We start from the raw sequence: 23,251 nt of genomic DNA, 5'->3' as shown, positions 1-23,251 counted from the left end.
ACTTGGAAGGCTGAGGCGGAAGGATCGCCAGAGCCCAGCAGGTCGAGGCTGCGGTGGCCGGGAGCAGCCACTGCACTCCAGTCTGGGCGACAGTGAGACTCCAATTCAAAAAAAAAAAGAGGCAGAACCCTTTCCCAAGATGTCATTTTCCAAAAATAACTAGGGTAACTATGGGATTGAGGTTATTTCCCTATGGGTATGACTCTCTTGTTTTTATGGCAGCTACAATGAGGGACTCAGCCTGGTGTATATGGCAGCAAGACTGGATGGTGGCTTTGCAGCAGTCTCCAGAGCATTCCATGAGGTGAAATTCAACTTCCAACCAGAACCCTTTTATCATCAGTTCCCTTTATCATAAAGTAGTTTTCTAGGTTAGATATTCTTGGGACATTTCATATGCCTTTTTTAAAGAGGCTGTCAGCCAGGCATGGTGGCACATGCCTATAGTCCCAGCTACTTGGGAGGCTGAGGCAGGAGGATTACTTGAGCCCTGTTCAAGACTGAAGTGAGTGGTGATCTCCACTTCACCCAACATGGATGACAGAGTGAGGCCCTACCTCTAAAAAAAATGTTTAAGTTGAAAAAATTAATAAACAGGCTCTCTTTATTCTCTGGAAAGACTCTGTTATCCAAAAAAGGCTTAGAACCACTGCTTTAAGAGCTTCCTATTCTGTATTTACATCGATTCTCATAATACATTCACATGTCGCTTCCTCTGTCATAGTCCCCTAATTCATATTTACAAAGACCCTAAATAAGTATCTAATGAACCTATTTCGCGGTATTTATATTTCTTCAGATCAGGGCTCGAATTCCAGAGTTTCAGCCACAAACCCTGATGGACTTTGGCTCGGGTACTGGTTCTGTCACCTGGTGAGTAACTTTTTTTTTTGAGTTGGAATATCACTCTGTCACCCAAGCTGGGATGCAGTGGTACGTTCACAACCACTGCCGCCTTGACCTGCTGGGCTTAGGTGATAATTCCGCCTCAGTCTTCTAAGTAGCTGGAACTACAGGCATGTGCTACCACGCCCGGCTTATTTTTTGATTTATAGTAGAGACGAGATCTCACCAAGTTACCCAGCTGGTCTCAAACCCCAGGGTTCAGGCAATCCTCTCGCTTCAGCCTCCCAAAGTTCTGGGATTATAGGCTGAGCCACTGTGCCCAGCCAATATTATTATTTTCTTTTTTCATTTACAACTCCTTTAAAAAAGGCAGACTCAAAAAACTTTTTGTAGATAAAATAATTTTGACTGATATATAAAACCTATACCCTATATGAAATTTTTTTCCTTTTCAATCTTTCTCAACATGAGCCTTTTGTCATTGACATGTCTTTACTTTCTGGCCCCAATCCGTATATACCTTCTTCCGCCTTGCCTAATCTGAGGGCAGAAACAGTCTAGGTTCCCAACTTTCCTATTTTCTCTCTGGCTTCCCAGTCTCTTGATACTGGAGTAGTAAGTATGGCTCTAAAGCTAGAACTAACAAACACAGGGTTAAAGAAAGTTTCTCGGCCGTGCGCAGTGGTTCAATTCTGTAATCCCCAGCACTTTGGGAGGCCAAGGTAAGAGGATTGCCTGAGACTAGGATTTCGAGACCAACCTGGGCAACTTGGCAAGACTTCATTTCTACAATAAATCAAAAAATTAGCCAGATGTGGTGGCTCACACCTGTAGTTCTAGCTACTTGGAAGACTGAGGTGGAAGGATCGCCTGAGCCCAGCAGGTCGAGGTTGCAGTGGCCATGAGTGTGTCACTATACTCCAGCCTGGATGACAGAATGAGACTCCAACTCAAAAGGGATGACTCGTTGTCACAAGAATTAGTGATTTATATTTTACCATCTTAGGGCTGCTCACAGTACTTGGGGCCAGAGCCTACATGAGTATATGTGTGTGGACAGTTCAGCTGCTATGTTGGATTTGGCAGAAAAACTACTGAAAGGTGAGAACAGGCTACAAAGAAGGCTACTTCCAAAGTTAAGGAAGTTAAGAAAGCAAAAGAGTTCTAGAAACGGTGTTTTATTAGGAAATGGGGGAGGGGTAATAAAAGTTAAGATTAATCTGGTCTTCTGTCCTGTGGTCAGTTAGAAAGTAGAGGATGCTAGAAGTCTTTGCTGGAACAAGGATGGGTTGGGTAAAGTTAACAAGACAGGAGCTCTGATGTTTTCACTGCCCGTTTTAGTATTTACTTACATTATTGCATTTCACTCTTACCTAGTATTTGTCATTCTCAGGGCCAGGTGTCTTGTCTGGATACCTCTTCAATTTATACCCGTGGCTATTGACTTCCTATACCCTCATAGTTGCCATGTCTCTTTTTTCCTCCACAGATGGTTCAGATTCTGGGGAGCCTCATATTCCAGGTGTCTTTTTCAGACAGTTTCTACCAGTATCACCCAAGGCAAGTAGTATTTAGAGTGTTCTAAATGTGAAATTTTGTAGATGGAAAACTATAGCCCTAGCTTTGCAACCCAGCACTCAGTGTTAGAATAAATTTGGGAGATAGAATTTTGCTGCACTCTCAGAATTGAGAGATGTTGGGTCTGTCATGTTCCTTGTCTTGCTTCTCAGGTACAATTTGATGTGATAGTATCAGCCTTTTCCTTAAGTGAACTGCCCAGCAAGGCTGACCGTACTGAGGTAATTCAAACCTTGTGGCGCAAGACAAGTCATTTCCTGGTGAGTTGAAGTCACATTTTCCCCTCAAGTTTAAAGCAGCTTCAAGGATTTCATGTCTTTCCTTTTTTGTCTTCATTCTTGAATATTTTTCTGCTCTGTGGGTTTCTCTGTCCCTCTTTAAGGGTCTCCATCCCCATGCCCATTTCCATCTGTGTTTGCTCTTACAGAGCTATTGACATTGATACTTTCATGTAATTCAGGGCTTCTGCTTATGTTCCCCATTCATGAACAGGTATTAGTGGAGAATGGAACAAAAGCTGGGCACCGCCTTCTCATGGATGCCAGGGACCTGGTCCTTAAGGTAAGGTTCCTTCCTTCGCTCCTTCCCCTACCCATCTGTCACCAATTACTGTTGCTCCCTTGAAAACTAAAGAGACTCTGTTCATACAATGGTAAATTTGACTCTTAGGAAACTTGGCCATATGAAGTCATGATGATACAGAATGGTGGTTGGCAAATAAGGGTTTGTGGATCAAATTCAACCTGCCACCTGTTTTTTTATGAGCCATGCTTGTTCGTGCCTCTTGTCTCTGACTGCTTTCACACTACAAATAGCAGAGTTGAGTAGCTGGGACAGAGACAGATGTTACCCACTCTCTGACCCTTTAAAAGAAAGTTTACTGATTCCTAATCAGGGGCATTGCTGAGCCAAGAACTTTGTCACTGTAGGACAACCAGTATGTGTGTGTGTGTGTGTATATATATATATATATATATATATTTGTGTGTGCTTTTGGGGGGGTTAGAGTCTCACTGTCACCCAGGCTGGAGGTCAGTGGCACGCTCCTGGCCACTGCAGCCTCGACCTGCTGGGCTCAGATGATCCTTCTGTCTCAGCCTTCCAAGTAGCTGGAACTACAGGCACACACCACCATGCTCAGCTAATTTTTTGATTTATTGTAGAGATGAGGTATCACCAAGTTGCCCGAGCTGGTCTTAAACCCACGGGCTCTGGCAGTCCTCTCAGCTCCGCCTCCCAAAGTGCCGGGGTTATAGGCGGGAACCACCGTGCCCAGCCTTCAGTATAAATCATAAATTTAATTGTCCTGGAGTGGAATTTTTTTTAGAGTGGACATTGCTGACAAGGGAGTGTACATATATTGTGCCAAACTTCTGTCTTTCTCCTGCAAAGAGAACGTTCTTTGTTTGGAGTATTAAAGATGCAGCCAGCTTAATTCAAAGGACATAGTTAATCATTATTAGAATTGAATGTTAAAGGAATCCTCAATTTACTGACTGCAGAAATTGAGTTATGAAAACTAACCCTTCAGGCATAGTTTTATTTGTTTGATTTTCTTTGATTTAAGACAAGAGAGAAGTCACCTTTGGACCCTCGACCTGGTTTTGTCTTTGCACCTGTGAGTATTACTTCTGTCTGTCCTAGCACATAGATCTGAACTCAGTTGTGACCAGGAAAAGTGGCAGAGAAAACTAAGCCACTCTCCACTGCCTCGTGTTCCTATCCAGTTCCTACCTAATGATTTCTCTGGCTCTCTTCCTGACCCCTCTTAACTCTCTCATTCTTGGTTTTTAAGTTATGATCAATGGCTCTTTTTCTTTTCTTTTTTTTTTAATGGTTCTTTTTCTTAACTCATGTTTTTAATGTATGTTCACAGTGTCCCCATGAACTTCCTTGTCCGCAGTTGACAGCCTCTAAGCCCTTGGCCTGTAGCTTATCCCAGGCTTACCATCCCATCCCCTTCAGCTGGGTATGTACCTTGGAGATATTGCAGCAGGGAGAACATAGCCTCGGAAAGCAGGAAGAAAAAGAATCAGAGGTGGAGGGAGTTGGAGAATTCATAGAATAGCCTGGAAACTTAAGGACCTACTTGTATATGATTTATACCACATGAAAAAGTACTGCAGGAATTAAGGGAAAGTACATAAAAATCTTTTTGCCATATCTTTTTCCTGTTAACAGACTCTATGTCCTTATCTTAGAACAAGAAACCAAGGGAGGAAAGGTTCTCTATGGTGATTCTTGCCCGGGGAGCTCCAGAGGAGGCTAATCGCTGGCCCCGAATCACTCAACCTATCCTTAAGCGCCCTCGCCATGTGCATTGTCACCTGTGCTGTCCAGATGGGCATATGCAGCATGCTGTGATCACAGCCCGCCAGCATGGCAGGTATAGCAGATGTCACCAAAATTAGTGGGATGTGGCAGGAACCTATAGCCCGCATTGATGTCTCTTTTCCATAGGGATTTGTATCGGTGTGCTCGTGTCAGCTCCTGGGGAGATCTTTTACCTGTGATCACTGCATCTGAGCTTTCTCCATCCTCTGCTGAAGATCCTCCTGAAAATTGACAAGGATATGTAACAAGTTTTTTCTTCTATCATGTTTGCTGAGACTGAAGCTACCTGGCATCCAGGGTGGGAATGCTGGTACTCCCATATGTCTGTGTTTGAGATTTTAATAATAACAACAATAAATTTTTAAAGAAGGGAAGTGGATTTTGTGACTTTTTAAAATTTGAGTTGGAGTCTCACTCTGTCACCCAGACTGGAGTGCAGTGGCCGCTTCTGGCCACCACAGCCTCGACCTGCTCGGCTCAGGCGATCCTTCTACCTCAGCCTTCCAAGTAGCTGGAACTATAGGCACATGCTACAATACCCAGCTTATTTTTTGATTTATTGTAGAGATGAGGTTTCACCATGTTGCCTAGACTGGTCTCGAACCCTGAGCTCAGGCAATCCTCCCATCTCGGTCTCCCAAAGTGCTGGGGTTACAGGCTTCAGCCACCATGCCCAGCCTTGAGATTCTTAAAAGGTATAGAAGCCAGGCATGGTGGCATGTATCTGTGGTCCCAACTACTGGAGAGACTAAGATAGGAGGGCCACTTGAACCCAGGAGCTCAAGGTTGCAGTGACCTATGATAAAGCCCCTATACTCCAGCCTGGGCAAGAGACCCATCTCTAAAAATAAAGTAAAGTTATAGAGTTCAAATGCCCTGGCCTATTCTGTAATGAAGAAAATCCTCAGATTTTCGGTGCTAAACTTCTCACATAGATCTTAAGCTCACTCTCATAAGAATACTACTACCAGAGTCCAAGACTTCCCCAGGAAGATAATCTGGAGTAGTGAGGAAAGCCGCCCCCAGCTCTCTGAGAACTGGCTCAACAGGTCTCAGGGTTGCTATGTGGGCCACCTGAATAGGGGAGCTAGCAGCTGCCTAGTCTCTTTTCTTCTGTCTCCTTCCCTTCTGCCTTCCCCAGGGTCTCTCTCAGCTACCCTAGAGTTTGCCCCATGCATTTCCCGCAAGAGTTCATCCCCATCAGGACTGAATCTTCCATCTCTATGCCTGTGTCTCCAGGCAGTATCCTTCCATTTACTCAGTTCATTTGTTTTCTCCCAGGCCTTGCTAGTTTGGACCTAGAGCAACTTCCTTTGTCTTAAAACTCTCCCACAGTTCCTCTCCCACAGTTCTTATCAGGAAACGGGCACAGTCATAAGTTGTGACAGTCGTGACAGTAGTAGTGTTGTAATGCCAGAAATCTCAACTCACCACTGGACATTTCTATGCCTGGAGCTATTTTTCTGGGGTTACAGGAAGAGGAGTCCCCTCCCCTACTAGTTCCCATAGAGTGGCAGCAGCACCACCTCTGAGCCCCACCTCTTTACCTCCAGGTGGCCCCAAATCCCTTCTGAAAGGGTACAGTTCAAGTATCAGCACTGCAATTTATAAGACTTGGGATGGCGTGGAGAGGGTATGAAAGGCTTAGATCAAATGTCCTGAGGCAGGACCAGGTTGTCCCCAACAAAAAAACAACTGGTAAGTAGCTACCATAAACTTCTTTTCTGGATCAAACCAATCCCAGGCATGAACTAAGACTATCCACAGCCCTTGAATTAGTCATGTCATTGAAGAAAACACAGCACAGGGCTGTGCCTGACAGGGAGTCTGGAGTTTCTGGTTTCCAAGCTCAGGAAGGCGTAGTCAGGGGAGGGGCCTCCAAGTAGGGGGAGGGAGGGAAGCTGGGGCAGGGCCCAAGTCAGCTATGCAATGTGGCGCAAGCAGAGGTGAACAGAACAGAAAGAAGATACCAACAGTCTCCCGAAACGGGAGTGGATACTCCACCTTCGACCACCTAAGATACCACTTCGGCTCCAAAGATTATAATACCATTTCTCGTCCTGAGTCCTCTGCTCATTCTACACTCCAGAGATGGAGACATTACTAGGAGTGAAAATTGGCTGCCTGTTTGCCCTGCTGACCCTCACTCTGGGCTGTGGCCTTATTCCCATCTGCTTCAAATGGTTCCAGATTGCTGCAGCCACAGGTTAGCCCTATCCCAACCTCTCTTCCATAGCTTGAGTCTCACCTCCACCCTATCCTGATGCCTTGCTCTGATTCTCTCAACACCCCCACGCTTGGGGTATTGGGTGCTACCTGTTGCTCCTTACCTTTGCCTATCTCTTCACTGCCAGTGGGGTTGTAACTTCTGCTTCTTTTTAGGTCGTCACCAGCGGATCCTCAGCCTCCTGGGCTGCGTTTCTGCCGGTGTTTTCCTGGGAGCAGGCCTGATGCACATGACTGCTGAAGCCCTGGAGGAAATTGATTCAGAGATCCAGAAGGTCATGGTGCAGGTGAGCCGCAGAGATGCTGAGCCGCAGGGCTGTGAGGCCAGAATGATAAACAGAACCCAGGGAAGAAAGCAGGAAAAGTGATAGAGCCAAGGACATGGGTGGAACTACAGGGAAGAAGACAGGTCTTATGTGGAATGATGAGAGCAGGTCAGACTGGGCTTGAAGGAAAGTAGTATTGCTGAAGGAACAGGACAGCAAGCCGAGCTGCTTTATTCCACATCTGTTTCTGCTTTCTCCCTAGAATGGAACAGCAAGTGAGCAAAATTCTACTGGTGATGCTTATTCAGCTCATGTAAGTATCTCCCACCAGCCCCTATCTTCAGGGATATGAAGTGAACCAGTCGTTTCATATCCAGACCCTCTTGAGAGGAGTATGTGAGAAATACCAAGAATCCCTTCTCCCCAGCTCAGGCATTGTGGAGGACAGGAGGAGCCAATTGAATCCTCCTGAGTTTATGGAACCCAGAAAAACCTCTTGGTTTACTCTCTCATTCTTTCCCTGGACCCCCTAACATGCTTCACTTCATTTTTTTATATTTCCAACCCTACTGATAATGTGTCCCATAGTCCCTGTTTCCTTGTTCCATGTGCATGCCCGCTCTTGGCTTCATTCCCCTACCCTTTCTGATGATCTATTGCCACGTTTTCCCGTTCTCTTCCATCTCCCAATTCCATGTCCATCCAACGTACTGTGTTCCCTTCCTTTCTCATCACACAGCCTCTCTTTCCATTCCTAGGTGGAGTATCCCTATGGAGAGCTCATCATCTCCCTGGGCTTCTTCTTTGTCTTCTTTTTGGAGTCACTGGTGTTGCAGTGCTGTCCTGGGACTGGTAAAGGATCAACCATGCAGGAGGAGGCATCACATGAGGCTCACGTCCTTGAACTCCACAGCCATGGACCTCAACCCTCACCCTCATGGGGTCCCCTCCGGGCCCTCATCCTCTTGCTCTCACTCTCCTTTCACTCGGTGTTTGAAGGTCTAGCTGTGGGGCTGCAGCCAACAGTAGCAGCTACTGTCCAGCTCTGTCTTGCTGTCCTGGCTCATAAGGGGATCATAGTGTTTGGCGTGGGAATGAGGCTCGTGCAGTTAGGCACTGGGTCACGATGGGCCGTGTTCTCCATACTATCATTAGCACTCATGTCCCCTGTGGGCCTAGCCCTAGGGCTGGCTGTGGCTGGAGGAAACTCTGAAGGGGGGCAAGGCTTGGTCCAGGCTGTTTTACAGTGTGTGGCGGCTGGCACATTCCTGTATGTCACTTTCCTAGAAATTTTGCCCCGGGAGCTAGCTGGTCCTGAGGCCCCTCTAGCCAAGTGGGGCTGTGTAGCTGCTGGTTTTGCCTTCATGGCCTTTATTGCTTTATGGGCCTGAGACGTTTCCAACTTTTCTGATAGACCTGTCTAGAACAACCTCCCTATCCCCAGGAGAGGCCTCCCAAATGGTTTTGACCCTCCTGCGTGTCTTCACTGAGACTAAATGACATTCTCATGGACTGGACACTAGCTTTTCCTGACATGAGATCTCATTTTGCATCCATGACTGAGAAAAGCACATTTAGGTTGAGTGTCTGTTAACTGGAGAATTGGTGTAGAGACACTCCAGATTTGATTCCTGTCCCATTTATACTACCGTGTGTAATTAAATGTCCATTTTGCCCTTCTCCTTCAGCCATCTTGTATTTCATTTCTCCTGGTTGCCTGGAAGCTGCCTGGTACAAGACATGTCAGAATGGGGTATGGAAAGGGTGAGTGTTGAATGCAGCATTTTCTGCTGGAATCAGGGCCTCTAGCCATCCTGTGAGTTGCTGGCCACACCCCCAGACTGGGAACCTGGCTAAAATTCCAACAGTTTCCTCCCACCTTACAAACAGGAGTTGAGAAAATGAGGCAGAGCTCCCAGCATTTAAAGGGAAATAAGTTTAAAAACAGAAGCTGAGAGCATCGATTCTTTTCCTATCCTAACTGTACTTACCCCACTCCCCAAACCAATCATCAGCCACCCATAATACGTCCAACAGACTTTTCTTTTTAAAAATTTTTTTTAGAGTCATGAGTAACTTTAAACTTTGAGATACAATTAAGGGTTTGCTACATAAGGAAACTGCATGCAGATGATGTTAGGGTTTCTCACTGGCCTTTTCTTCCCTTTACCGTGGACCAGGTACCTTTTGTGTTGTTTTATGTGGCCCCTCCCTCCCCTAGCAGTGCCCAGTGTCTGCCAATTCCACTCTTGTGCTACTGTGACTAGTCTTCAGAGCCCACTTATAAGTGAGAATATGCGATATTCAGTTCTTTGTTTCTGTGATAGTTTACTTAGTATGATGTCTCCAACTGCATCCAAGTTGCTGCAAAGACCATGATTTTGTTTTCTTTTGGCTGCATTGTATTCTATCATGTATTTATACCACATTTTGTTTAGCCAAACAAAATGGTGGGCATCTAGAGTTGGTTTTATGTTTTTACTATTGTGAATGGTGCAGCAATAAACATGTATGTGCAGGTGTCTTTTTGGTAGAAGGATTTATGTTCCTCCAGGCATATTTACAGGAGAGGGATTGCTGGACTGTATAGAAGTCTAATTTTTAGTTCTTTTAGAAATGGCCACACTGCTTTCTGTAGAGTTTGAACCACCAACAGTGTAGAAGCATTCCCTTTTCTCTGCAGCCTTGCCAGCACCTGTTGTTTTTTGACTTGTTAATGATAGCCATTTTTACCAGTGTTAGGTGGTATCTCATTATAGTCTTGATTTGCATTTCTCTGATGATTAGTGAGACTGAGCATTTTTTCATATGTTTGTTGGGTGTTTGTATCTTCTTTTGAAAAGTATCTGTTCATGTTCTTTGTCCACTTTTTTGAGTCAGAGTCTGTCACCCAGGCTAGAGTGCAGTGGCACGCTCACAGCCACCATGGTCCTGACCTCCTAAGCTCAGGTAATCCTTCTGCCTCAGCCTTCCAAGCAGATGGAACCACAGGCACACGCCACCATGCCTGGCTAATTTTTTGATTATTGTAAAGATGAGGTCTTGCCAAGTTGCTCAAACTGGTCTCGAAGCCCAAGCTCAGGCAATCCTCTCGCCTCTGCCTCCTAAAGTGTGGGGATTACAGGTGTGAGATACCGTGCCTGGCTTCTTTGTCCACTTTTTTTTTTTTGAGTTGGAGTCTCACTCTGTTGCCCAGACTGGAGTGCAGTGGCCGCTCCCAGCCACCGCAGCCTCGACCTGCTGGGCTCCAGCGATCCTTCCGCCTCAGCCTTCCCAGTAGCTGGAACTACAGGTGCGCGCTACCACGTCCAGCTAATTTTTGATTTATTGTAGAGATGAGGTCTCGCCAAGTTGCCCAGGCAGGTCTCAAACCCTCGGGCTCAGGCAATCACCTCACCTCGAAAGCACGGGATTACAGGCTGAGCCACCGAGCCCAGCTTTTTGTCCACTTTTTAATGGAGTTTTTTTCCTTTCAGTTTGTTTGAGTTCCTTGTAGATCCTGGTTGTTAGACCTTTGTGAGATGCATAGTTTACAAATATTTTTTCCCATTCTGTGGGATGTCTCCTAATTCTCTTGATGATTTCTCTTGATGATTTCAGTTTGGTAAGGTCCCACTTGCCTATATTAATTTTTGTTGCAGTGACTTTTGAAGACTTGGCTATGAATTCATTGTCTACTCTGATGTTCAAAAGGGTGTTCCCTATGTTTTCTTCTAAGATTTTTATAGTTTGAGGTTTTACATTTAAGTCCTTGATCCATTTTGAATTGATGTTTGTATACAGTGATAGGTAGGAGTCCACTTTCATTCTTCTACATGTGGCTACCCAGTTTTTCCAGCACCACTTTCTAAATATGGCTTCCTTTCCCCAGTGTTTGTTATTGATGGCTTTGTCAAAGACGAGTTGGTTGAGGGACCATGGTTTTATTTCTGGTATCTCTTTCTTTTTCCATTGGTCTATATACCTATTTCTATACCAGTAACATGCCATCTTGGTTACTATAGACTAGTAATAAGCTTAAAGTCTGAAAGTGTGATACCTCCAACTTTGTTCCTTTTGCTGAGGATTGCTTTTCATGCTCTTTTTTGCTTTCATTTGAATTTCTGTATCTAGTTTCTAGGTCTGTGAAAAATGATGTTGGAAATTTGGTAAGTATTGCATTGAATCTGTAGATTGCCTTGGGTGGGATGGACCTCTTGGCAGTATTGGTTCTCCCATTCCATTAGCATGGGATGCTTTTTCCATTTGTTTGTATCATCCTTGATTTCCTTGAGAAGAGTTTTGTAGTTATTGTTGTTAAAGTCTTTCACTTCTCAGCCAGGTGCGTTGGCTTCAGCCTGTAATCCCAGCACTTTGGGATGCTGAGGCAAGAGGAGTGCCTGAGACTAGGGGTTCGAGATCAGCCTGGGCAACTTGGCGAGACCTTGTCTCTACAATAAATCAAAAAATTAGCCAACCTTGGTGACACGTGCCTGTTGTCCCAGCTACTTGGGAGGCTGAGGTGCAAGGATCACCTGAGCCCAGCAGGTTGAGATGGCAGTGGCCATGAGCGGGCCACTGCTCTCCAGCCTAGGTGGCAGAGTGAGACCCCCAACTCAAAAATAAGTAAATAAATAAATCTTTAACTTCTCTGGTTTCGTGAATGCCAAAGTTTTTTGTTGTTGTTGTTTTGTAGCTATTGTAAATGGGATTGTGCTTTTTATTTGGTTCTCAGCCTGCTTGTTGTTGATGTATAGAAATGCAACTGTCTTTCACGTATTGATCTTATAACCCAAGACTTTACCAAAGTCATTTATCAGTGTGAGGAGGTTTTTGACTGACTCTTTAGGGTTTTTTAGATATATAATCATATCATCCCCAAAAAGTGATAATTTAACTTCCACTTTTCCTTCTCTTGCCATACTGCTCTGACTAGTCCAACAGACTTTTGAGATCAGGCTACATGGAGTCTTTTTCTCTCAGGTTCCTACTTTTCACACTGAGTCCTTTGTGGCCTCAGGGACATCGTTGCTCTTTTTCAAGCTTTTTCTCCTTCTGTCTGCCTCGTGCAGTGGGATTAAAAAGCAGTGTGTTTAGAGAGGGAGAAAGGCGCCAGGTAAATGCCTGGGGTGATTACTTGACTCTGCCACAACTTAGTGACTTTCTTTCTGCCTGTCCTACCAATTGCCTTTCAGTTTGAATAACCCCTGCCCTGTGTTGCTTCTCTTAAAAACTGCTAAGGACAAATACAAAAGCAGGTTATCTGGAATTAAAGAGGAACAGGAAGACTGTTGCCTAACCCCCAACTCATGAGAAGGAGAAATATCTCAGACTTTAGATAGAGAAACAGGGAAAGAGGAAATGTGCCCTGTGAGCTGTTACCCTCATTAGTTTGACCCTTCTAGTATTTTCAGTGTGGAAACCGTAACATGGACCAAGTTTCCTGCATTTCATTCTTATCTCAGTGTTTGTCTCCTGTGGATCCTATTCTCTTCCCTACAAAGTAAGAAATGCAAACCTCCTCACAAGCCCAGCCTATACACCCAGAGTTCAGTGTGAAGATAAGCTTCAGAAAAATGAGAGTGAGAGAGAGGGGTGCCTAACACAGGAAATAATTTCCCTGAAGCCCCTTCCTATTGTGTTTTCCTTTCAATATTAAATACAGTAAAATGTAACACACTCAGAACAGTGTGTAATGATGATATTATAGTATCTACACTGAGCAGTTGCTATGTGCCAGGGACTATACTATTGCTTTCACATATAGTATCACATCCTTACAACCTCAACAAGTAGACATTATTCCATAGTAACTCTAGGGAAACTGGCATTCAGAAAAATTAAATGATTTGACCACATAGCTATTAATAGCTGTGCTTCAAGGCCTTGTTTCTATGATTCTAAGAGAAGCTCAAGAGACAGATTCTCTTCTCCTTCCTTATCTTTACCTACCAACCTCTCCCATGTTCCCAACCTAGATGTTAGGATCTGAAGAAAGCAGAAAGTACACTGGACAATGGAGGCAAGGTTAATACAGGGAGTAATTAGTAAGGTATGGGCAGGATTTGAAGAAAGCAACAAATGATGGTCCAACACCCTGGGGCTGAGTAATAGCAATGCTGTTACCTAGGCTGAAGAGAAAGGAGCAATTACAAGAAACTGGAGAGGACCTTTCAGTAAGAGCTGTGGCCTTTGGTAGAGGGATGCAACCAACATGCAGGGGCCAGAGGAGAAACTCACTCTCCTACTGTCTGACCTACTGCCAGTGTCTCTTACTGTGTGAACCCAAACAGATGTCAGAGGACAAAAAAATGTCTGTTAGTGCATCGCAGACCGGCCAGCCTCATGGGGCACAGAGCATAATAAAGAGATCTACCTAGAGCTGCAAACAGATGTCCCTCACACCATCACACCATCCATTCTCTTCTACTTTCAACTTAAGTGATCTTGCCAGGACTTTGAATGGAATGAATTGAAAGGTACATGATGACCAGGCTCGGTGGCTCAGCCTATAATCCCAGCAATTTGGGAGGCCAAGGCGAGTGGATTGCCTGAGCCCACAGGTTTGAGACCAGTCCAGGGAACTTGATGAGACCTCATCTCTACAATAAAACAAAAATTAGCCAGGCATGGTAGCATGCATATGTAGTTCCGGCTACTTGGAAGGCTGAGGTGGAAGGATCACCCAAGTCCAGCAGGTCGACACTGGGGTGGCCGTGAGTGTGCCACTGCACTCTAGCCTGGGTGATGGAGTGAGACTCCAACTCAAAAAAAAAAAAAATAGTTACATGATTATATGGAAGCCAGAGAGTTACTTCTAGTGCAGATTTGTACAGCTATAGAAAGGAGACTTCAGGAAGAGTGCATTAGACTGTTGGGGCCCTTCACCATGTCCTGAGTCACTGATGCTGACAGCATTTGAGGTAGATGAGGTTGAGGTTGGGCTATATCAAGCATGGGTGAGTCATGCACTCTCTGCCTTCTCGTATCCCAGGATCCCTTGAATTCCCCTTTTAGTCTCCTCTGCACTCAGCCATCAATGCTTTCTTTCCGGCCATTTCCTTTTTTTCCTCCAAAATTCTTACCCACTATGACCAGAACCATGTTAGTTTGAACCACATTGTATTAAGACCTGGAATAAAGCTAGAGAATGGCTCCATGTCAAGATTATCAGGAGAGAACATCAGGACCAGGACGCGGAAATAATCTGTTTCCAAAAGATAAAAATTCCCACCAAAGAGCCAAAGAGGACTAGAAGGGAACAGAGGATGAACGTGACTTCTAAATCAGATGAAAACAAGAAGGCTGGAAGCCGGGCTCGGTGGCTCAGCCTATAATCCCGCGCCTTTGGGAGGCTGAGGTGAGTGGATTGCCTGAGCCCGCGGGTTTGAGACTCGCCTGGGGAACTTGGTGAGACTTCATCTCTACAATAAAAAAAAAAAAAATTAGGTCGGGTTCAGTGGCTCAGGCTGTAATCCCAGCACTTTGGGAGACTGAGGCAAGTGGATTACCTAAGCCCGCAGGTTCAAGACCAGCCCCAGCAACTTGGCGAGACCTCATCTCTACATTAAAAAAAAAATTTTTTTTTAATTAGCCGGGGATGGTAGCACATGCCTGTATTTCCAGCTACTTGGAAGGCTGAGATGGAAGGATCGCTGGAGCCCAGCGAGTCAACGCTGGGATATCCATGAGCATGCCACTGCACCCCAGCCTGGACAACAGAGTAAGACTCCAACTAAAAACCAAAAAAATTAGCCAGGCGTGGTGTAGAATGCCTGTAGTTCCAGCTACTTGGAAGACTGAGGCAGAAGAATCACCTGAGCCCAGCAGGTCGAGGCTGCAATAGCTGTGAGTGTCCACTGCACTCCAACCTGGGCAACAGAGTGAGACTCTGACCCCCCCCCCAAAAAAAATCAGGGAAAGCATGCAGGGTTGGAAAAGGGATGAGAGAAAACTAGTTGAAATAGAGTTTATGTGACAATTTTCCATTTTTCAGTCCCTGCCCCCCTTCCCCACCCTTCATTCTCTACCCTCATGCATGTATTTTTTAATATACGTAAACAGAAAGTACATAGAAGAATTAGACCTCCAAATGCCTCCTTCCTAGAGCCAACTTTCCATTTCTGCCACCCATGAATTTTTCTCTGAAATAACCTTTTAAACTCCCCATCTTTCCTTTGCTAAGTGTTTGCTCTGAATGGTAGGATGTCAAGTGAAGAAAAGAAACAGAGAATACTTGGAATCATTGGAGCCAATGAGCTCCTAGGCGAAACACGAAAAAGAGCAAAAAACCTACACCAGCACTGGCCTTTCCTGCCAATAGGTACTGTTTTGCATTATTATGGAAGAGTAGGCACATCTGCCTACATAGCAACTGTTAGCAGGGCAATCTCTGGAAATGGGAGCAAAATATGTATGTGTGCATATGAAAGTGTGTATAAATCTATCATGTAGGTGGATGGGGAGTAGCATAGAACAGAAATCGGATAAACTCTGATTCCTATTCTATGCTATTCCCCATCTGCCTATGGGAATATACTGGAGCCAGGTGGGTGGTCAGTCAGAGATCGACACATGAGGACAAGACACATCCAGGAACAAAAACCAAAGCACTCCAAATAACTTGTGAGACAATTTGTGCCACTTTGCCCCTCTAGAGTGACTTGCCACCCTTACTGCGGAAAGCAGTTCCTCACTCCTGGCCTTGGTCTGATAGTATACAAGGAACAGCTGCCAGACCTGAGTGGGTTGGTATGTGTGAATGTGGCAACCAACCTGACACCCTCACATTCCTCCCAGTGACCTGAGGGTGGAGACCATTGCCACTGACAAGAATGAAGCAAAAGGGGTGTAGAGGGATGACAACCCCAAGCACCAGTCTGTGGGAATGCTTGCAAAGCACCAGTTGTGGAATTTGTAAAATTTTAATTGTGTTTTGAGTTTCTGTCCTTAGATTTGTTGAATGTCAAATACAGAATGTATTCTCCTTTTACTATATGCTTACCAGTTTGGGGGAAGTTCTGCCGTTAGTGATGATAGAGGGTACAAACATATGACATTGCTCAGGGAACCATTTACCCTCGCCACACCCCGGACTCTCCCTTTCTAGTTAACCCTAAAATCTCTCTAGAAAGGTGGCATCTCCTGCTCGAATACTTTCCCAAACCATCAAAAGATTCCTTAATGTTTAACATCTATCCCTTCTACTGCAGTCTCACTGTTTTGCATGTACCTTCAGAGATAAACCCTCTAAAATCCAGAATTATCAATCTGGACCATAAGACTCTTTTCATCCTGTTCCTCTGGTTTTATTCTCTTTCTCATGGAATCTTCTCTTAGTTATCTTCAGCTTCAATCCCTAGAATCTGGGAAAACTGACATTCCTTGAGAATGAGGGGAGAAACCTGAAGCAGAGACAAAAAGTAGGGAGTTTGTGGTTCAGCTTCTATAAAATCACCCCACCTCTCCCTTGAGCCTCTGTGCTCTGATCATAATATCAGGACCTCCCAATACAGCTACTGCACAGAACCACAAAGAACAATGGACTGTAGGACAGGGAGCCTTAGGAATGAACCTGGGAAAGTTACTAAGAACCAGGCAACCACAGGGGGGCACTGTGTCCCCATGGGCTAGACTAGAATGTCTAGGACCAACAAAGTAGGGAAGTCAGTCAAGAACAGCAGACCCCTCATTTACAGGAGACACACAGTCACTACCTATTTCACAAACTCACCCACCTACATGATACATTTATACACACACGCACCCATACATATAACTTGCTCCCATTTCCAGAGATTGCCCTGCTAGTGTTGCCTATATAACCAGATGTGCCTTCCCTTCTCTAATAATAATGCACAACAGCTACTATTGCCAGGAAAGGCCAGTGCTGGTTGTAGGTTTTTTGCCTTTTCTCATATTTAGCCTAGGAGCTAGTTGGCCCCAATTCCAGTTATACTCTGTTTCTCGTCTTCATGTGTCATTTCAGCACTCTGCTGCCTACCCTGCGTGTGGTCACCCAACACCCTCACCATCTAATAGCTAGCTCCATAATGTTGCTGATTACCCAATACTCCTGTCCCTCTTCTGACCCTGGCCTACCGCATTTAAAACAGACTGTCCTATGGGAGAGAGCGATGAAATGCTCAAGAATCAAGAGCATGTTCCACACACCACTTCCAAGTCAGTCAGGATGTCAGCTAGTGCATGAGTTCTCAGCTCATAGGAAAGGGTATAATTGCCTGTGGGGTTTCTATAAAGTAGTCTGGCAAATGACCTTGTAATATTCTGGCACGGTACTGTTGCCAGCAAGAATACAAAATGCTTTCTCCTTTTTACCTCTTGGGCTTCAAGAGCCCCAGAATCAGCCTGCAACAGCTGTAACATATATGAATTCCTCTTGATGGTTGTTGTTCATATTTATTAAAAAGCTATTTACAGAACCACAAACAGAATTAGCTCCCAGATCCCGCATATCCCATGGGGGAGGGGGAATTCCCCAAAGAATATCTGCCTTTATACTGTGTCCCTCCTGAAAGTCTTCAGATTAGAATAAAGTAGGAACAGTCCAAACCCTATAGTAACTTCACGAGCCCTGGTCTACTAGTTGTATTGAAACAGGCACAGATAAATCTAGGTGACCCCTAGGGAGGATCCTGCAAGAAGGTAGGTTGAAAAATATCCTCCAGCACTTCAGTCAGCTTTCTTCTTTCTCAAAGACCATGATGTTGGTGGCATCTCTGAAATCCTGATGATCTTTCTCTGTTCTGTTTTGTTTTGCTTTTGAGTTGGAGTCTCACTCCGTTGCCCAGGCTGGAGTGCAGTGGCATGCTCATGGTCACCCCAGCGTCGACCTGCTGGGCTCTGGCGATCCTTCCGCCTCCACCTTCCAAGTGGCCGCAACGACAGACGTGTACTACCATGCCCAGTTAATATTTTGACTTATTGTAGAGATGAGGTCTCACTATGTTTCCCAGGCTAGTCTCAAGCCTGCAGGCTCAGGCAGTCCTCTCACCTCAGCCTCCCAGGGCTAGGATTACAGTCTTGAGCCACCACTTACAGCCTAACCTTGCTTAATGATCCGTAACTGATAAGGATTCTCCTAAGATCTATTAGCTCAGCTCTCTCAAGCTTGAAAATATTATCAATATCAAAGACAATCTCATTCTACTGGGATGAAGCCTGTTTCTATGTGGTCATGTTTTGTGCAGTATCTGTCACTAAGCGTCTCCCATGGTTTATGCCACTTTGAGAAGAGAAGTGAGAGTTGGGCAGAAAAGGGGCATGATACAGGGACACCCAGACAAAGATCATAGTGGTGCTCTGATCCGCTACAGTTTATTGTTACAGCAGAAGTTGTGGGAGACAGGAGGGCACCCTCCACACATAATACAGTGTGGCCAGAGCCCCAGGGTAGCCCTTTCCACCTCGATGCCAAGCCCCAAGCAACCCGGCCCAAGCTTAGCTCCCTCCCCAGCCCACTCTAGATGCACACTGATAGCTACCAAAGTTAGTGCAGCCAAATGGCCCAGGCCCCTTCCTCTTGCTCCAGTGCCAATCCTTCCCCCATTCCAGCTTCCTTTTTACACACTGGATGTTTCTGTCACCTCCTGAGGACCACTAGCCTACCAGCAAGTCTCCCCCCGACACATTCATGTAGGCCCATACCCCTCAGAGGCCTGAAGGGTTCATGAGGAGCCAAATCAGCTTTGGTGAATGCAGCCCCAGCCCCAAATCCCCTCCCCTTGCAAAGACGGGGTACGTAGGGAGAGTCAGATGGAGGCACCATGACAACTACAACAACCTCTTATCCCTCATCTACAGACACCTAGATCAGGGAGAAAGGATACATGCCGTCTCCACCTCAACTCCAAAACGGGGGAGGAGGATCATTTAGGGGTCTGGGTCCCTCAGAGATATTAGAACACCTCTCCCAGGGGCTGAGGGGAATCACAGGTTAAGGTCAAGGTTAGGGTAGCAATCAAAGATCAAGTTCATCTTCCCATGTGATCTGCCCATTTTCCCTTGCGTACTCTGGCCCAATGCCCTTCTGCACCTCCCAGGTTAGTTCTGGGGGAGGTGTGGGCTGGATCCCACACTAGGGCAGCATGGGGCATTCAACATGAAACTTCCATGGTGTGCCCTGGGGGCCCAGAAGAGAGAGCCCCAGACTCGCTGCTCTGAGACAAGGTACGAGAGCGGGACCGGTTGCCATCAATGGATGCTGCACTGGTCAGAGAGGCTGTGCGAGACCGGGAGAGGCGAGTCATGCAGGATGAGGCCACTGTGGAAGACAGGAAGCACAAGCAATCAGAGAGAAAGTAGGCAAAGGACTGTCCACTCAGAGTGGGATGCTCGGATACAGCTATAATTAGGCCGGGGGGTCGAGGAGCTTGATTTGGCAGATGGTGGTAGCCCAGGAATTAACCTAAAATGGTTCCACCCCTCTGCCCTTCCTGCCTCTAGTGCAGCAATCCCTCCTCCTCATGATGGCTTCCATCCCCATACTCACTGTAGCCCATGCCTTGCAGGAAGTACTTGAAGGCCTCGGTCAGCTTGCCTGGCTGTGGAAATGAGACGAGGAGGAGACAGTGAGATGAAGTCAAAGGAGAGCGAGAACCCAGAGCTGTGCATTTGGGGACAGGGTATGTGGCAAAGGGCAGAGTTCAGTGCCACCAATATCCTATTCTACTTCCCCATTCCTGAAGAGCAGTGGTACTCACCTGAGTCAGCTGGGGTTGACCTCCAGAGTCAGCCATCTGGTCAGGAGAGAGTCGTCCAGAAAAAGTGACACATACATAAGTCAAATGAGCAGAGAGGTAGAAAAGGGTCTGTTTCCTAGCGTCCTCTCTCCAGCCCCTTTGGTTTTATCTTCATTCACCCCACTTCCTCCTATGCAGGACCCTGGAGACTTAGCCGCTGAATCTAGAGAGGATATATGGCTCTGGACAGCGGGCCAGGAAGCAAGTTACTGACCTTGAGGAACGAGGTCTGGGTGGGGTCCAGTTTTGAGTTACACTCCACCTGGAGTAAGCAAGAGGCTGAATGAATGAGGTCACACTCCCTGTGGCCCCTCCCCTCCAAGGGACCCAGAGACTTAGACCCCAGTCCCTTCCCTACAACCCCCTACCAAGTTCCACCTTACCAGGAATCAAATTATTCATTCCCCAAAGTTGATCTCCCTATGCCAAACAGGGTAGCTCCTTGTCAAGATATCACTCTGAGCACAACCCTAGGGCCCCAACCCTCCCTCAAGTGCCCAAAAATTCCCTACTGACCACTGCATCTTCATGGGGTGCTTGGTCTCCTACCACCAGCATCACAGGGCACCTAGAGGCACAGGATGGGGGAGAAAGCAGTGAGCCCCTGACACTCCCCGACCTGCCTCTTCCTAGAAGTAGGAAGAATGGAAAATGTCTTGCTCTGAAGAGGAAACAGTCTTCTGTTTCCCCCTGCTGACCCCACTGACAGGATTCAAAGGGGGAAGACCTAGAGAGAAGTGATAGGGTGACAAGGAAATTCTCTGGCAAAAGACTCTTCTTCTAAGGGATAGGCACCTAGGGAAGATCCAGGTAGAGGGACAAAGTTTTATCTCTTAAAGTCTTACTTGAGGGTGATATCACCTCCACGCTCTAAGTTCAGGTCTCGGCGGCTAGAAAGGGGTTAAAAAAGTAGAAATTTTAGGCAAGCAGTGCTATCCATCCAGAGGAAAGCTATCTTCCCCATGAGAAATCTATCTTCCTCCCCCAAATTATGATCAAATATTGGTGATTAAAAGTGGAAACCCAAGGATGAGGTGGCAAGCAGATCCCAGCCACAACCCCTATAGTCACTTGTGCCCTAGATTCCTGGTCAGAGGGCAACAAAGGGAGAGGAAGGGGACGGGACAAGAGGTCACCTTACTTCTGGGAGTCCAAAAACAAGAGAAAGGGGACAATTTCTCACAATGTTTCCCACTGGCTCTGTCCTGAAGCTCCCCTAGTTGCACACCAAGTCCCGTCTACCTTGCACACTGCATGCTTCCCAGACTTCCTCTCTCCTCCGTACCTCCCCAGGACCCCTCGTTAACACTTCTTCATTTCTCTCACATGCACATACAAACAGCCCACCTACTTGTTGTAGCTGTTCCAGTACAGTTCAATGTTGTCCAGGTTGGGTGCATGTGTAATGATATTTCTGTACTTTTGTATCAACTCGGAATTTCCAGACAACTCTTCCTGAAGGAAAGAACAGGGAGAAAAGCTAGGTGTGGAAAGGGAAGCCAACAATTGCTAGAGGAAAAGAGGCAGGGCTTCTTCCCTCCCCAGATCCTGTCCCAGCTACGGAAGTCACCCCAAGCATTCAAGTCCCCTGGGGTCCCCTCTACCCCCTCCATCTTCCACAACCACTTACCTGGCTGAAAAGATGTCCGAGGATCATCTCCGGAATGGAAGAAGTGAGGCCCGTTAGCTATGAGGAGAGTGCCAGTGAGAAAGTTCAGGACTTTATGGGGAGAAGAGACCCGGGCAGAGTGACACAGTTCGCTTTCTTGCCCCATCCTTGAAATTCAATCCATTCAGCTACTCTGGTAGAGCATAACTGGACCCATACGAGGAATTCCCACCCTAGGTCTTAGCACACAGGCCCCTCCAAACCTTGTGGGCTGCCCAATCCATCCAACCCTTGGCATTGGGATCAATGTTGATGAGGACAAGACCTTCAACTGTGTCCGGATGGTTAAGCTGAGAGCAGCAAAAGAAGGAAATCAAACAGGGTATGGCCTCATCCCCTCCCCACTGAGCCCTACCCACTCTTGGACTCGTCACTCGTACCCACTTCCTCCCCCAAACAACACTAATAAACAGGACTCTCCTAATCAGTCTGGACCCTCCTCTCCCTCAGCAGGTGTTTTTATTTTTACTTCTTACAGCATATCTCGACAGGATGTATGCTCCAGCTCCAACACCAACTCCAATTATTGTAGAGAAACTGTGAAAAAGAAATAAATATATGCCTCATGGGTTCTGGTGTCCAAAACCTGCCACAGCCTGTCTCTTCAAACGCCTCACCCTCCTTCCCCAGGCCATGGGCACTAAGGACAGAAAGGGACACAATACTAGCCGGGCTCGGTGGCTCAGCCTGTAATCCCGTGCTTTGGGAGGCTGAGGTGAGTGGATTGCCTGAGCCTGTGGGTTCGAGACCCACCTGGGCAACTTGGCGAGACCTCATCTCTACAATAAGTCAAATATTAGCCGGGCGTGGTAGAGCGCGCCTGTAGTTCCAGCTACTTGGAAGGCTGAGGCAGGAGGATTGCCAGAGCCCAGCAGGTCAAGGCTGCAGTGGCAGGAGCAGCCACTGCACTCCAGTCTGGGTGACAGAGTGAGACTCCAACTCAAAATAAATAGATAAATAAATAAATAAATAATTCTAGCCCTATGGGTCTAGGAGAAAATACTCTCACTGAAGGCACACAGAAATGGATTCCAAAATTTCTTTTTTCTTCATGACTTTGCCTAGCAGCATTAAAAGCAACCAACAATATCAATGTATTCCTTGGTTTTCCAAAATTAGTGAAGGTATAATATCAAAGTCATCAAGTTTCTTGCATCTTATCAGTGGCTGATAAGAATATTACATGTAGAAATTTGCATATCCCAGTTCATGCCATGGACTATTAGTTTTCTCTGTACTATTAGAAGGAGAGTTCTTAACATTTATAGGCATAATGACCTTAGAGATTCAATTTTACAAGCCTTAAAACCAGTTAAAGATGCTCATATTTAAAATTCTATTCATTTATAACCATTACTGGTACAAATTCTGTCTTAATCACAGTTCTCCAGAGAGACAGAACTAATAAGAGAGATTAGATAAGTAGATATTAAGGAAATTTAACTACATGATTATGGAGGCTAAGAAGTCCCAAAAGAGGTTTCTTTAAGCTGGAAAAACTTGGAAATTGATAGCATGTCTCACTGCAATTCTGAAAGCCTCATAATAAGACAAACTAATAGTATAACGCTCAGTCCAAGGCCAAAGGTGTA

The 23,251-nt window shown here is 45.9% G+C and overlaps 3 protein-coding genes across 9 annotated transcripts in view; 2 read left to right on the top strand and 1 right to left on the bottom strand.

Moving 5' to 3' along the window:
- The window catches only part of METTL17 (methyltransferase like 17), a 7,247-nt gene extending 2,115 nt beyond the window's left edge, over nucleotides 1-5,132 (top strand). For 2 of the 3 annotated variants that reach the window (XM_008056488.1, XM_021711570.1), the window contains exons 5-14: nucleotides 223-304; nucleotides 800-873; nucleotides 1,853-1,947; nucleotides 2,336-2,406; nucleotides 2,577-2,684; nucleotides 2,917-2,985; nucleotides 3,992-4,042; nucleotides 4,301-4,393; nucleotides 4,626-4,810; nucleotides 4,885-5,132. In XM_008056488.1, the coding sequence (XP_008054679.1) occupies nucleotides 223-304; nucleotides 800-873; nucleotides 1,853-1,947; nucleotides 2,336-2,406; nucleotides 2,577-2,684; nucleotides 2,917-2,985; nucleotides 3,992-4,042; nucleotides 4,301-4,393; nucleotides 4,626-4,810; nucleotides 4,885-4,990 (934 nt within the window). In that variant the 3' untranslated portion in view covers nucleotides 4,991-5,132. Of the gene's footprint in view, nucleotides 1-222; nucleotides 305-799; nucleotides 874-1,852; nucleotides 1,948-2,335; nucleotides 2,407-2,576; nucleotides 2,685-2,916; nucleotides 2,991-3,991; nucleotides 4,043-4,300; nucleotides 4,394-4,625; nucleotides 4,811-4,884 lie in introns of all 3 variants that reach the window. The other variant, XM_021711569.1, reaches the window with a different exon arrangement.
- A 1,564-nt stretch (nucleotides 5,133-6,696) lies between these two features.
- SLC39A2 (solute carrier family 39 member 2) lies at nucleotides 6,697-8,650 on the top strand. Its single transcript, XM_008056487.2, has 4 exons — nucleotides 6,697-6,964; nucleotides 7,141-7,271; nucleotides 7,513-7,563; nucleotides 8,009-8,650. The coding sequence occupies exons 1-4, from the start codon at nucleotides 6,850-6,852 to the stop codon at nucleotides 8,639-8,641; spliced, it is 930 nt and encodes a 309-aa protein (XP_008054678.1). The 5' UTR covers nucleotides 6,697-6,849; the 3' UTR covers nucleotides 8,642-8,650.
- A 9,891-nt stretch (nucleotides 8,651-18,541) lies between these two features.
- NDRG2 (NDRG family member 2) overlaps nucleotides 18,542-23,251 on the bottom strand; it is a 9,587-nt gene continuing 4,877 nt past the window's right edge. For all 5 annotated transcript variants that reach the window (XM_021711571.1, XM_008056484.1, XM_008056486.1 and 2 more), the window contains 10 exons: nucleotides 22,136-22,196; nucleotides 21,863-21,949; nucleotides 21,621-21,677; nucleotides 21,342-21,445; nucleotides 20,836-20,880; nucleotides 20,507-20,558; nucleotides 20,205-20,252; nucleotides 19,952-19,987; nucleotides 19,741-19,792; nucleotides 18,542-19,512 (listed from right to left, as the gene is read on the bottom strand). In XM_021711571.1, coding sequence (XP_021567246.1) covers nucleotides 19,346-19,512; nucleotides 19,741-19,792; nucleotides 19,952-19,987; nucleotides 20,205-20,252; nucleotides 20,507-20,558; nucleotides 20,836-20,880; nucleotides 21,342-21,445; nucleotides 21,621-21,677; nucleotides 21,863-21,949; nucleotides 22,136-22,196 — 709 coding nt within the window. In that variant the 3' untranslated portion in view covers nucleotides 18,542-19,345. The remainder of the gene's footprint in view (nucleotides 19,513-19,740; nucleotides 19,793-19,951; nucleotides 19,988-20,204; nucleotides 20,253-20,506; nucleotides 20,559-20,835; nucleotides 20,881-21,341; nucleotides 21,446-21,620; nucleotides 21,678-21,862; nucleotides 21,950-22,135; nucleotides 22,197-23,251) is intronic.

This window comes from Carlito syrichta, unplaced genomic scaffold (assembly GCF_000164805.1).
Source record: "Carlito syrichta isolate Samal-C Ts95f unplaced genomic scaffold, Tarsius_syrichta-2.0.1 Scaffold302382, whole genome shotgun sequence".
Taxonomy (NCBI): Eukaryota; Metazoa; Chordata; class Mammalia; order Primates; family Tarsiidae; genus Carlito; species Carlito syrichta.
The sequence above is the reverse complement of the archived record's forward strand: the minus strand, read 5'-3'. Positions and strand labels throughout refer to the sequence as shown.

What these genes read in the sequence shown, in the direction of transcription:
- SLC39A2 (XM_008056487.2), top strand. Translation starts at nt 6,850, where the DNA reads ATGGAGACATTACTAGGAGTGAAAATTGGCTGCCTGTTTGCCCTGCTG. An exon ending in CCAGATTGCTGCAGCCACAG is followed by an intron (nt 6,965 to 7,140) that starts GTTAGCCCTATC and finishes GCTTCTTTTTAG; the next exon opens with GTCGTCACCAGCGGATCCTC. An exon ending in TCCAGAAGGTCATGGTGCAG is followed by an intron (nt 7,272 to 7,512) that starts GTGAGCCGCAGA and finishes CTTTCTCCCTAG; the next exon opens with AATGGAACAGCAAGTGAGCA.